This window comes from Ictalurus punctatus, chromosome 23 (genome assembly GCF_001660625.3).
Source record: "Ictalurus punctatus breed USDA103 chromosome 23, Coco_2.0, whole genome shotgun sequence".
Lineage (NCBI taxonomy): Eukaryota > Metazoa > Chordata > Actinopteri > Siluriformes > Ictaluridae > Ictalurus > Ictalurus punctatus.
In genome coordinates, this window is record NC_030438.2 from 4,579,106 (window position 1) to 4,593,272 (window position 14,167).

The 14,167-nt window shown below is 40.5% G+C and overlaps 1 protein-coding gene across 4 annotated transcripts in view; it reads right to left on the bottom strand.

Moving 5' to 3' along the window:
- LOC108256300 (anion exchange protein 2) overlaps positions 1 to 14,167 on the bottom strand; it is a 37,357-nt gene that overhangs the window by 6,027 nt on the left and 17,163 nt on the right. For all 4 annotated transcript variants that reach the window (XM_047150065.2, XM_017452987.3, XM_017452988.3 and 1 more), the window contains 14 exons: positions 13,588 to 13,763; positions 11,589 to 11,725; positions 9,478 to 9,658; positions 9,260 to 9,395; positions 8,846 to 9,050; positions 7,617 to 7,722; positions 6,250 to 6,434; positions 5,711 to 5,927; positions 4,691 to 4,903; positions 4,283 to 4,431; positions 3,402 to 3,596; positions 2,434 to 2,679; positions 354 to 443; positions 10 to 176 (listed from right to left, as the gene is read on the bottom strand). In XM_047150065.2, coding sequence (XP_047006021.1) covers positions 10 to 176; positions 354 to 443; positions 2,434 to 2,679; positions 3,402 to 3,596; positions 4,283 to 4,431; positions 4,691 to 4,903; positions 5,711 to 5,927; positions 6,250 to 6,434; positions 7,617 to 7,722; positions 8,846 to 9,050; positions 9,260 to 9,395; positions 9,478 to 9,658; positions 11,589 to 11,725; positions 13,588 to 13,763 — 2,403 coding nt within the window. The remainder of the gene's footprint in view (positions 1 to 9; positions 177 to 353; positions 444 to 2,433; positions 2,680 to 3,401; positions 3,597 to 4,282; positions 4,432 to 4,690; positions 4,904 to 5,710; positions 5,928 to 6,249; positions 6,435 to 7,616; positions 7,723 to 8,845; positions 9,051 to 9,259; positions 9,396 to 9,477; positions 9,659 to 11,588; positions 11,726 to 13,587; positions 13,764 to 14,167) is intronic.

Below are 14,167 nucleotides of genomic sequence, written 5' to 3' on the forward strand. Positions count from 1 at the left end.
GTCACTCACGTGGTGATTTGTGTCTCCATAAAAATGAGAATAAACACTAAGAGCGCAGGAAGTACGCTGGCTGCCATCATCCATATAGGAAATGTATTATTAGAGCCGAGAGGGTTCACAATCCAGGTTCTTTTAGTAGGGCTCGTCACAGAGAGCCCACGAGGAACATTCAGCTTCTGCACTCACAAAACACACCACCACAGGTTTATTATTATTATTATTATTATTATTATTATTATTATTTACAACATGACGATTTAATATGCATATCATACAGTGTGATTGTTACATACTACTACTAAACTGTAATAGTTCAACAGTAATAACTGATCATCACAAACGGATTGCCTTACTTGTGTGTAAGTATCCTGAACACTGTAATCCACCAGCACCATGATGAAGATGGCGATGGGAACGCCAAAATCTCCAATCACCCTCCTTAGCTAGGACCAAAAATCAGACAGGAGAGATTTGAATCGAGAAATCTGGCGCATTCTATCCCATTTTGTATCCACTTCAAATGAATACACCACTATAACACAGTGCTATTAGATGGGAGGGCTAGATCGAAAGGTGAGTATGAAACGATAGACCAGAATTTCAGCTTTCATTTCCTCATATTCACATCTAGATGTGTTAAACTTAGAACACTGCACCGTTTGTTTGAACCCACCGATGCTTTCAAATGATCAAAAATATTGGAACACGTGACGGATAGGTGTTTCTTGCTGCCCAGGTGTGGCCTGTTAAATTGATTGTTTAAAGAATTAATAGCTCTGAATGTCTGCTCTTGGTGTGAGTCCTGCGTTTCACCTGTGAAGACTGCATTTGTTGGTAAAAAGGATAAACGAACATGAAGGCCAATAGTGTGGAGAAAAAAATGGATCTCCTCATGATCCAAAACATAGAAGCTCATCAATCAAGCATTTGGGGAGGTAGTGTCATGGCTTGGGCTTGCATGGCTGTGTATGGAATGGGCTCACTAATCGTAATCCATGATGTAATTCATGACAGTAGTGTCAGAATGAATTCAGAAGCTTATATGATCATTTTGTCTGCCATTTTACAGAGAAATACATCCGAATGAATTGGGAGGAGCTTCATCATGCAGCAAGACAATGATCCAAAACTCCAACTCCAAAGGACTTTACAAGGGGGGAAAATGGAAGGTTTTAGACTGTCAATCACCAGCCGTTATCCCAATTGAGCAACCTTTCATCTCCTAAAGAGTAAGCTCCATTAAGAAACCCCTGAAACAAACGACAACTGAAAGAGGCTGCGGTAAAAGCCTGGAAAAGCATCTCAAAAGAAGACACCAACAATTTGGTGATGTCAATCAATCATAGGCTCGATGCATTTATTGCAAGCAAATGAAATGGCACCGAATATTAAGTGTATTTACTTTATTTTACTTTTTGATTGCCTAAAAATTGGGGGGGTCTGATATAAAAGGTTCTATAGGTAAGGTTCTCATATCTATAGGTAAACACCAGGAAATAAAAGCCGGAATCCTAAACTCTCGTCTCATATCCATCTTTTGATCTCAAACCCAAATGACTTTGGAGTATAGCACAAACAGGTGAATTGGCCTCGCCATTCCAGTAGATATAGAGGGGACTGTATTTCAGATCAAACGGAGAACAAATCTCTTTGTTTACTTTGTGTAATCACCTGACATGACTGTCATGAATCTACATCTCCATCCTCGCTCCTTCATACCATTATGTGTATTTTTCTTATAACCGTCGATGGTGCGGTTGCCCTCAGATCCAGCAAAGTGGTAAATAATCAGACATTTGTTAACAAATACTCTGAAGTGGAGAAACAGAGACTTTGAGAGACGTGAGGCTTAGTCCTGCTAGCTCATTTGTACCAGTTGCCCATGCTGTGACTGCAATGAGATGAAACTGGCTTTATGATTCTGTGCTAAGTGACACAACGTTTTTAAGTTCGACTCCAAGCAGTATCTTTGAGAAAGACTCTTTATTATAATTGGTAGTACTAGGAGTGGTATTATTAGGATTCTTAAGTGTCAACCAAGGCTGTAGGACTTGAGTCTAGTCTTTAAAGATTTTCTATATTGTTATATTGTCTCTGTGTTCCTGGCATTTGTATTGATCTCAATCTTGGGCATTGGTCTCACTAAATATGGTCTCATTAAATATGGTCAAAAATATCTTTTGTTGTTTTTTAAATTTTTTAGCATGAACAGTTTCACAATAAACAATTCCTTCTTCTAGAAAAACATCTTGACATCTCGCTCTTGACTTGGTCTTAATCACCTTAAGATTCCGGCTAGTTCTGGTTTTGGACATGTCTTGGACGGTCTTGACCGCAGTCCGACCCTCAACCGTTGTTAGCCTTAGCTAACAGTCACGTTGGTTAAGGCTTGAAAAATGATTAAATATAAGTTTAATAAAGACCTCGTCTCACCCTGCCTGGAAAGAAGGCGCTGTTCTTGAATTTGCGCAGGTAAAACGCAATGAAGAACGTTCCTGCCATGAGAACCAGAGAAAGCAGTGCTGTGTTCGGCTCTCCGACAATCTTCTTATTTTCCATCGAACTGTTGTTTGATGCTAATGAGTTCAATGTGAAATTCTCTACCAGTGAGCTCTCAGAGTCGTTTAACATGGAGTCGTTGAGTAGCGAGCAGCGCTTCAGTGGGTGTTCCTTAAATATCTGCAGAAAACATAATGCATGCTATAAAAACTATATACATGTATGTTGTAACACTGAACAGAAATCAGCCATAACCATGGACAAAAATTCAACTTGACACAGTTATTTATTCCAGAGGTGTGTTCCAATTTTAAGGCTCGTTCCATTACTCGTTCCATTAAGTGCAACTGGGGATGTTAAGCAGGTTAATGTTAAGTGAATCTTTTTCTTGGTGAATAAGTTTGTTTTATTCATTTACAAATAATCTTCGCTGTACTGGCATTGGAATTTTGTTGTCTAATTTGCATTAGGTGTTAATCCTCTTGTAATTTTCTTTTACTGACAATATGTCTGACAAAATGTACTTTATTGATGTTTCCATCACAGTCTCACAACCCCCCCTGTGATGCCACCATGAACCTCTGGTTGGGAAACCTTGCATTACTCCATTACATCAGATTTCAAAGCAGATATTTATCATGCTAAGCAGCAAATCTGCAAATCTGCATGCTAGCTAGTTAGTAAACAAGGTAGTTAACATGCACCTTATTCCATTTGGGGTTTACTTATAACACTAGCTCATAAACAGCAAGTTAGCGATCCAAAATAAGCCTTTTATAATTAACGCGTTTACACACGTAAGTATTCGTCATGGAATTCAGTGAAGGCAAGTTCGAACAGCAGTGCGTTAGCTCTGCGTCATGGAACGCTCCAGTTTAGTGCACGAGATTCTACATACTGACCTTGATGAGTTTGGAGAAGGTCTCGTAGATGAAGATGAGTGAGATCAGGAACGAGAAAATCTCCTGAGTGAAACGAGAGACGAATCGAACCAGGAAGCTTCCCTCAAATGCTACCATGAGCACCACGATTACGATGAGCCAGAACCCAATCCATACCCGACCCGCCAGGTACTCCAAATCGTTACTCTTACAGAACTGTTGCGGGAAAGAGTATACAAATGATGGAGACATCTCATATCAACGGAGATATTTACAGCCTGAAATGTATTATTTTCCTGTAACGGCACGTCACAAAGTGTTTTATTCTTCTTGCAGCCAATAACCCCTCAATCTGACAACAATTTAATTCATTTTAAAAAGAAACCTTGTACTTTTTATCCATTTATAATCGGATTTAATGCTGTCGAACATCTGCAAAATCATTGACATGATATACTTTACAATATATTACATTGTTTACATTATATTATGTTATAAACAGAATAAAAAACCTACAGCTTGTCATGTTACCAAGAAACTGCAAACTGTAAACTCTTCTATCGTGAAGACTTTCCCATGTCTTAATCTCTAACTGTTTCAACTGCTGTCATATAAATCCCTGTGTGAGCTGTTACTATAGAAACAACAACATATTAGAGTGAGCGGATTAACATAAACCTGTGATTTGCCTCGCAGCCAGAACTACTTTCTGAACCACGCTGCTATAGAATCATCCTCAACACCTTTATGACCAATCAGAATTGAGTATTCAACAGTGCTGTGCTATAAGAACCCTGGAAATATTACGAGAAAAGTTCACACCGTCTCCAAACACATAAATGTGATGTGTCAAGTCATAAGTCTTAAGTGTTATTTTATTAAATGAATAAGTTCACACTTACGGAAAAGAAGGCTTCCTCAAACACTAATAAAGGCCCGGAGAATCCGACCACCAGCAGCGGCTGTGCTCCCAGCAGGCAAAATATCACTCCCTGAATACACGTAGCAATAATTAGCTCTGAAACACCGATCAGACCTTCCGTCTTCTCACCTACACATACACACACATATAAACACACAAAAACGCATTAAACCAAAGATCTATAACAAATGATGAGAGTCACAGATGTTAGCTTGTGCTTGTATTGTCATGCTGGCTAGATTACTGTAGGCCGCTTACTATGTCATTACTATGCATAAGTGACTTTTTGTAAATCATATCAGATGTGTTCGATTTTGCGAGAGCACTCATAGTGCAACAGGAAGTGTGTAATAAATAATAACTCAGCCAGAGTGTCGTTCTAACTCACCGAGCAGCCCTCCGAATGTGATGGCAGGAGAAAGAGCGGCGAAATAAATAAATATAATGGCCGCCATGCACTGCGGGTTCAGAGCATCTGTGAAGTCACTGATGTACTTTGGGTATCTGCGTCGTGCGTCTCGGACCAAACCTCCAAACGGCCGACCTGATCGCTTCAGGGGGTCATCGTCACCACCACGGTCATGGTGCACCAACAGAGACTCTGCACGGGAGACAAAAATTCATGTTCTTATTAACTTATTATGCACTTTTTTCCATTCTTTGTTAAAAGGGTTGAGTGTTGTAGCTTTAAATATTTCTTCAGCGTAGGTTAAATTGGCATCATCATTTTTTAAGAATGCTTACTGTATACCACAGTGATGTCGAATCTGATTGGTCAGAAGGTTCTGATGAACTTTCTATAACAGCACGGATCAATAGTAATTGTGTAAGTCTACCTGCATGGTCACTATCATTACTATCAATACACATGGGGCGGCTGTGGCTCACGTGGTAGAGCGGGTTGTCCACTAATCGTAGGGCTGGCGGTTCGATCCACATGGGCAAGATGCTCAACCCCAAGTTGCCCCTGATTGCAAGCTAGTCCCTTGCATGGCAGCTCACACTGGGGTGAGAGTGTGTGCGTGAATGAGAAAGTGAATGAGAAACAGTGTAAAGAGCTTTTGCAGACCTGCTTATATACTGTAAGTGCAGACCATTTCTATAGTAACATCTTATACCGGACTTAAATTGGAAGTTTACCACCGTTTTCTCATGATTGTGACATAACAAAAGTAATTTTTTTGGTGATCTTGACATAACAAAAAGTTTCAAATCATTTAAATGATTCTTTCAAACATCCTTCTGTAGCCATGCAGACGTCCTGGCCCCTCAAGTTGGCTGGCACTGAAGAACTCTTTATTGTCATAATTTCATTAATAAATCAATAAAATGATTCCGCAAAAGTCCTATAAGATCCGTAGATCTTTGTATGTATAATGTACTGTATTTATTCCAGATGTTCTCTGACCTTTCTCCTCCAGGCTCTTTTGTTCATTGTTCATCATGCTGATTTCCAGTTCCTCTCGCTTTTTGATCATATCTCTCTGGAAGTGAGTGATGGAGCGCAGCAGGTCGTCGCCCCCAAAGTCAGACGGAGGAAGAACAATGCTGCAGTCCAGGAAGCCATTGATGGCGTTCAGAAGGTCTTGACGATCATCAGCCAGATATGCAGCTTCATGGAACGACTGGAGACAAGAATTATTTCATAAACGCATTCATTAATAACTTATTATAACCATAATGTCACTCTGAAATGTATATTTTGGGCTGTAAATACACACACACACACACACACACAAAAAACAACAACTATGGAACACCATTTGTGGCCAATATTATGGTCATTTTCGGAGCAATATAACAGGACGTGCTGGATCGAGTGCTATTTTATAAGCTGCCTAAATGACTTTCCCACCATATACTGCTGAAGCTCCTCCAAAGAGTGGAGGAACTAATTCAACATTATGAAGTTGTTCAAAGCTAACCGGCATTATTAGATCATCTGACCTTGTCAGACATCAGCGTGGAAATTGAGCGTCCGATCTGGTGGTAGTCCATACTGGAGTTGTTAGGACCAAGTAAGATGAAGAGGAACCGCACAGGAACTGGAACCTCCAGAACCGAGTCCAGTAACACGGCTTCCTCCAAGCGCACAAACGCCATGGTGGGCTGGTCCAGAAAATCAACACTGCCTGAAGATAAACACGTGATCATATCATTTAAACATGCCACGTTATTAAGGAACGTATGTATAGAGAGTTCTACACACTGACGTTTATTACAACTACTAATATCCACTGTCACTCTTTAGATTCATATTCTCCTTTCCTTGTTCCAGTCCCCTAACTAGTACCCTAGATCCTAATCATTCCTAGTGATTCTTGCGTACTAGGACATCACCGGATTCCAGTTAATAAGTAACTAGTTGAATGAAGTTTTAATCCACTGTGTATTTCCCTAGGTCTAGTTTTCTAGTTACACTCCCCTGGTCAGTGCCCTATTTATGGTCATTCATGTTTCTGGTTCACTTGTGCAAGTCCCCAAAACCCAGTCACCTGTTTCCAACATCTAGCATCTCTATTTGCTAGATAAAGTTTCTATTTAACTAGTTTCCTATAGTTCTCATCCCCTACATAGTGCCCTAGTTACAGTCATTCATGTTTCTAATTTCCTTGTTTGAATTCCTTAGTTTTAGTCCCCTAGACCCTGTCACATGATTCCACTTCTCTAGTTGCTAGATACTAAACTTCCTATTTGTTAGTTCTAGTTTCTTAAAGTTCTAGTGCCCTTGTTAGTGCCCTGGTTAAAGTCATTCATGTTTCTAGTTCACTATTTCCTTAATATGAATCTCGTTGTCCTGATTCCAGTTCTCAAGTTACCTCTGACCTCTGACCCAGATATATGATCTATATATTATTATTAATGTGTAAATAAGAACATAGTACAATCACATTGTCCATCCATCCATCAATCCATCTTCTATACCACTTATCCTTCCTTCAGGGTCACGGGGAAACCTGGAGCGTATCCCAGGGAGCATCAGGCACAAGGCGGGGTACACCCTGGACACTCACATACACATTCACACACCCATTCACACACTACGGACACTTTAGACATGCCAATCAGCCTACCATGCATGTCTTTGGACTGGGGGAGGACACACACGGGGCTACGGTGGGAATCGAACGACCGACCCTGGAGGTGTGAGGCGAACGTGCTAACCACTAAGCCCACAATCATATTGTAACACTGATAAATCCAAATATTTTTTCAGCTTGTGCAACTCGCACTCTACAGTTAAATAACAAGTAAATATAGTTGTATAGTGTGCTCTGATAGAGTTTGCCTCAGTGAAAAGAGTGTGTTCTTACCCACGAGTACCACAGTGGCTTCTGCATTTTCAGGAATTTTCTCCAGCAGTTTGAGCTCGTGTTTAGATTTAGATTTGTGCATGCCAGCAGCTGTGGCCGGTTCTTTCTGCAAACACGTTATACGCACAATATACACACATTATGCTGCATACAAATAACAATCAAATCAAAAATCAAATAACACACAGTAATGTGCAATACCATTTGATTTAATTTGAGCTATCAATCAATAACAAGTAATAAGTATTTTAAAAGGTAATAAAACACACACACACACACACACACACACACACACACACACACACACACACACACACACACACACACACACGAGTATATTAAGAACTCATTCATTAGAACTCATTCATAGACGTCTATGTAAATTCTGTTCCTCTGATGTCCAGCAGGGGGAAACAGAGTTCCTTCATTAAGACTCATTTCTTTTGACCTGCTCTGTTTTAACACTTACTAGTGCACCGCTGAATTCTCGATTCTGATTGGCTGACAGACGTTCTGAGTTTTGCAATTATTTTTCAGTAAATGCACAGTTAAAGCAGTTCCAGTCAGGTCTTGAAAGCATTACAGTTGCACATCACTTCGCACAAGTTAACTGAAATAACGGAAAAGTTCGCCTACTGTCCACCACAGCACACAGAGCTAACAACAAACAAAATGATAAACAATTTAGATTTTCCAGAAATAAGTAAATAATAATTATTTAAATCATTAGAAAAATACTGTATCGCGCACTCGAGGTGGTAATGCGGCCACTGGGCATAGCGGAGGCTTGAGCCATTGATATGCAGTGTTTCGTTAATGTTTCTAATCCCCTAACTCCGGTTCTCTATTTCCAATCTCCCAGTTCTAACGCCTTATTAGTTCATTCACGTTTCTATTTCCGTAGCTAAAGTTCCCTACTTCCAGGTTCCTTGTCATTTAAGCCTCTAGTTGCCTAGTTCACCATTTCCACTTCCTGTAGTTTAAGCACCACTGATTCCAGTGCCCTAGTCGTTAGCCATTCATTCTTCTCGTCTTGTATTTCTTATTTATATCTGTTTTTAGTTCCCAAGTTCCTTACTTCAAGCCATCAAGTTTCAGACTCCTGGATCCTAGTCATTTATCAGTCCAGTTCCCTGCTTCCAGTTTTCTCATCTCTAATTCATTCCTGTTTTTTTCCCCCACTCATGTTCTGGTCCTCTAGTTAGACCCCTGTTTCCCATGACTCTCACCTCAACTGTGTCAGGTTGTGTGTGCTGTGTGTTGTCGTGTTTTTTGTTTGCGTTCCCCATCAGAGGGTCGGTGACGGACGGCTCTGTCTGATGATGATGATGATGGTGGTGGTGGTGATGGTGATGATGAGAGATTAATGAACCCAGACTGGCTGTTGAGATGTTTCTGGGGAAGGAGCTGTGATCTTTCTCATCACATGGGTGACTAAATGAGAGAAGATATACAGATGAAACACACATTCGCACACACACTTGAAACGGGTGATGGTGGTCAGGGACATGCTGAATTACTGAAATTATTTTAAAATCCACAGCATACAACAAACACACGATGTCAGTATTTTCTTTCAAGCGTCTGTAAATTGAGATAGAAGTAAATGTGTGGTGGGAAATGGTGTGTGTGTGTGTGTGTACCTGTGTTTCAGCAGTAGTGCTCTTAGTACATTCGCTCTGTCTTCAGCTCTGATCTGGTCAGTGATGATCATCTGCTCAACGACTTGGTGAGAAATTCCAGCTAACGTTTTCTGATCTAGATCCAGCAGCACCGCACCTACACAGCAACAACACACGATAGTAATAATAATAATAATAATAATAATAACAATAATAATAACAATTCTAGTAATAATTACCGTGTGCTATGGTTTTGCGGAGCTCCAGTAAACTGCGGAACGAAAGTGAGGCGATGTGCGGTTTCCCCCAGCGGAGTGTTTCTTCCTCCACGTCCTCTTCAAACTTAATCCAGCGTGCTGTCTCTCGCCACTGCAGCTCCTGGTTCTTATCTATGATCAGCTCATTGAGCTCTACAAACACCTATAGCACACAGACACACTCAGTAGGCTGCCTGTGAAGGGCTTGAAAAATATGACACATGTAAGATATGACAGCTGAATACCTGTACATTACTATTCACATCTATTTTTCTTAGCTAATCCATATATATTTACCGTAGTAGTCGACGTGTTCGCAGCTAATTATAACCGAATAACTTTATTAGACACCTTATTGGCTCACCTCATCACTGGCTACTATTAGCTAAAGCGTCTGTCGTGCATTTTGCTTTCAAAACAAAGGAAAGGATGACGTTAATCTTTATAGGCGAGAGAGTTAACGTTTTGTTCTGCCGTTCTCTGGATGGTTTGAGGTGGACGGGACTATATCGAGTATAGGTGAAGTCATTTAACCCCTTGTGTGATTCTGAATGAGCCATCTGCTTTCGTCAGCTAACCACTTTACCACAAGGACAGAAACCGAAGTGACGTCTTTTCTGCTCGGTTGTGATCCAGACTCAAGTGGCTGTGCTCAGAGATGTGGATGTGGTATAGACACTACTTAAGAAACTCATCTCAGGTGTGTGTGTGTATAAATATAAATGTATTCTTTAACATTTACAACCATACTGACAGGCTTTAACATAAGCATAACAGCTAGACTGAAAGCAAACACACTCTAATATGCACACACACATACACACACACACACACACACACACAGAGAGTACAGAGACATCTCTAACCTGTTGTTGTTGAGAGAAATCTAACAGCACCATGGTGTGTGTGCGTAGGACGCAGGACACGAGTGACAACACTCAAAGGGGAGAGCAGTGAACACACACCCACACACACACACACACACACACACACACACACACACACACACACACACACAAACACACATGCATGTGTAATGAATGCACTCACACATACCTGTGTGTGTGTGTGTGTGTGTGTGTGTGTGTGTGTGTGTGTGTGTGTGTGTGTGTGTGTGACCGGATCTCTCTCAGGTCTGCGACAGTCATGTATGTTTAATTAGGTGCTATTCACTCGACTTGACTAAGAATGAGGATTAAACTCAGGGGTTAGTGTGTGTGTGTGTGTTTGTGTGTGTGTGTGTGTGTGTGATAAGGAGAGCATGTATATTATTAATATGTTTGTGTATTATTACAATGAGAAGGCAGGTGTGTGTGTGTGTGTTCGATATGTCTCAGTTGGGTCAGATGATATTACAAGAAAATTAGTAGCCAGTGTTTATGCTAACAAATACACTAGTGCATAGTAACTGATCCGTTATATATACAGCTAGATAACAGCTCTATGTGATATATGTAAGGAATAAAACATGAATAGGGTATGCTGCTATAAAAATCAATGACAGGATTCCCCCACCCCCCTTTAATTTCTCCCCAATTTGGTCTGTGCTCATGCTGAGGACACAGTTGGGCTCTTTAGGATTTGAACCTGGTCTGCACCAGAACTTTGGATGTTGCGTACACTGCTGCATTAGGCTGGAAACTGAAATATCGCCCATGTGCTGTATATATTATTGGCATACACGGCAAAATGTAGTATGAATCCTGTATTGTGTAGTGTTTCTAGCTAGAAATCCATCAACATTGCTGCTCAGTGCCTTATGCAAAAAGTTTACACGTGTCTGGTAAGAAATGATTCAAATGGGAGGGTATTGACCCGCATCGGGGTGTGATTCGACTAACGCCTATATTTGTGTACCAGATTGTATCAAATCTCTGCATCCTTTCATTGGTTTTATATCAACATCGGTGCTACGGGGCAGCCTGAAATACGAACGGCAGTCCCACCGGATCTTAATAGGTTTGGCCACCATTGCTCGAGTTGCTCAGTTTAATGATGAGGAATAACGAAACATCACATGGTCTCTCTCAGTGATGAATTTCGGATTTATCAGGTGTAGACAGGTTTCTATCGCGAAACGTGTGTGGACTTACCTCGTGCGGTGTGCGGTCAACTTTGCGGCTGCGTGTGCTCAGCTCGGCGTGATCTTTATTGATGTGCACTATGGAGGATTTGGTGCTTTTCCTCACCAGGTGTCTTCTCACGCCAGGAACGTCTTCGAAACGGTGAGCTGGGGAACCGAGTTCCACACGTTATCACACTGTAATCATGGCACTTACCAAGGAATAACGTTGTGTGCAAAGAAACACGACTACTTTTGGATTTCTCTCATACAGTATATTTCACTGAATTGAACTTTCTGGTCAATTCAATGATAGAGAAATGTATGGATTTATATGTCAGATTTATGAAGTATGAAGTTCAGACACGTCATTTCCACTCCCATAACGCAAAATAAAAAAGTCCCATCCATAACGCCAGTTTTCGTCTTGATGATGTCATTCCCAAAAGAAGAAATATTTGTAGAAAATGTGTAATCTCACTCGAAGGTTTGACGTCACATCCACAACACTGATAAATTGCTATGTATATGTATATAAACCTTCATATTCATACATGTTTTTTGGTTTTTAAACTTTTTTTTTTTTTTTTAGATTTGTCTGTTTTGTCCTCCAATGTTAACAACATATGAAAATTGACCCCATTCATCCATCCATCCATCCATTTCCCATTCTGCTTATCCTACACAGAGCCTGGAGCCTGGAGCCTATCCCAGGGAACTTGGGGCACAAGGTAGGGAACACCCTGGATGGGGAGCTGACATCGCAGGGCACAATCGCACACCCATTTACACATTCCAGACAATTTAGAAATGCCAATCAGCCTGGGCGGGGGCGGCGGAGTACCCAGAGGAAACCCCCGAAAGCGTGGAGAGAACATACAAATTGACTCTTTGATCCTAAGCTTGTTTCTGTTGTGAGACATTTTCTTAGCCAATGAGGTACATGCGTCACATGTCCATGATGCTGGAATTGCCCTTTTTACAAACATGAATAGATGAATATGTGTATTCTGGACACACTGATATTGGGTGTTTTATGCCGTATATTGCTCACACACATAATATCTAATCAGACTAATCAGTCTATTCTACTCCTAACCCTGTGTAAAATATTAACGTCTGCTTATTAACTTCTATAATTCATAAACCTTATTAAGATGCATCATTTTCTTCGGCTTGTAGTAGCGGGCAAAAAAAAAAAAATGTAACTGAAGACTCACGCACCGGGCGTGACAACCGGGAGAAAGGAGAATCTGCAATACCATGCGACGATACATGAAATAGCTCCAAACAGCCGAGGTTTTTCATCAGTTTAATGTAGTCAATGTGATTTTCAAGAGTTTTGTTATATGAATATTTGTTATAGCGGTCTTATATTCTGCTGACACATTGCTAGATGAAACACTCATAAGGGCCTCTAAATATTCACATAAACAGCTTTGCTTGTAATCACAATACCACAATATATCACCCTGAAATGTTCTGAGCATGCACTGGAAAATCTCTCATTAAGATGCACAGAGATCCTCCTGGAGCTTCCTGTAATATGAATGAAATATTAAAATGTCAACACACAGACACACGTGTGCACACATCCCCACACACACACACTCACACATATCCTCTGAATAATGTGAGGATCACAGTGAGTTTAAAGGTTTTAATTTTAAATCTCAGCAGGGAACGTGCAAGAAGAGAAAGCTGACCTAACCCCCGTCCCCGTCCCGACACACACACACACACACACAGTGAACCAGTAAAATTTAAAGGTCATTTCACAAATTAAAGAGAGAATTAAATTAAAGCATAATTATCCAATTGTTATTCAGATAAAGACTGTATTCAGTAATTAAACTGCCTGCGACAGATCGGTATATGTGAAAGGAAATCTAGAATAAGAAAGGTGAAAAATAAAGATGATGAACCAGAGATTTAGTGATAGAGAGTGGGCTGGCAAAAACGTCTACAAGAAAAACAAGACACTCATGTGACAACAGTGTGGTTTGATACGATGAGTTATATAAACTCACTCTTAATGTCATCCAAATTGGCTGAGCCAAGTGCGTGTGTCTCCGCCTCGTCTGCAGGAATCCTCTCGTATTTTGTGCTCTCGTTTCCCGTCATGTTTCCGGTCGGACTGGTCAAAGTGCTGGGGTGAAACGTCACAGAGCTTGGGTTGATGGTCACAACATGGTGTTTAGAAGAACTGCAGATAAAGAGAGATATGTTATGAATACACACTTCTGCACAATACACTATAAGTAATAAAAGTAATAGTATTTTAGTTTTTGTATAAGCTCCGGTGACACATTGCAATATTATTATCATGGGTGACTCAAATGTCATAATTAAGTTCAGGAGGCCAAGCTGTCCTCTAATGTCCTTTAATAAGATCCTGGTCCTAAGAGATACAGCAAACTCGATTGTGATTACCTATGTAATGATTATATAGGTGTGTAAATGTTTTCATGATCAAACCGGAACTAAAACGTCTCAACATGCTTGCAAACATTTTGGTAATGTTGCGTAAATAGCACAGCCGACAGACACAAAACTCTATAAAAGGCAGTGTGACCAAATAAAAGTGACAAAATGGTGAAACAGTATCTA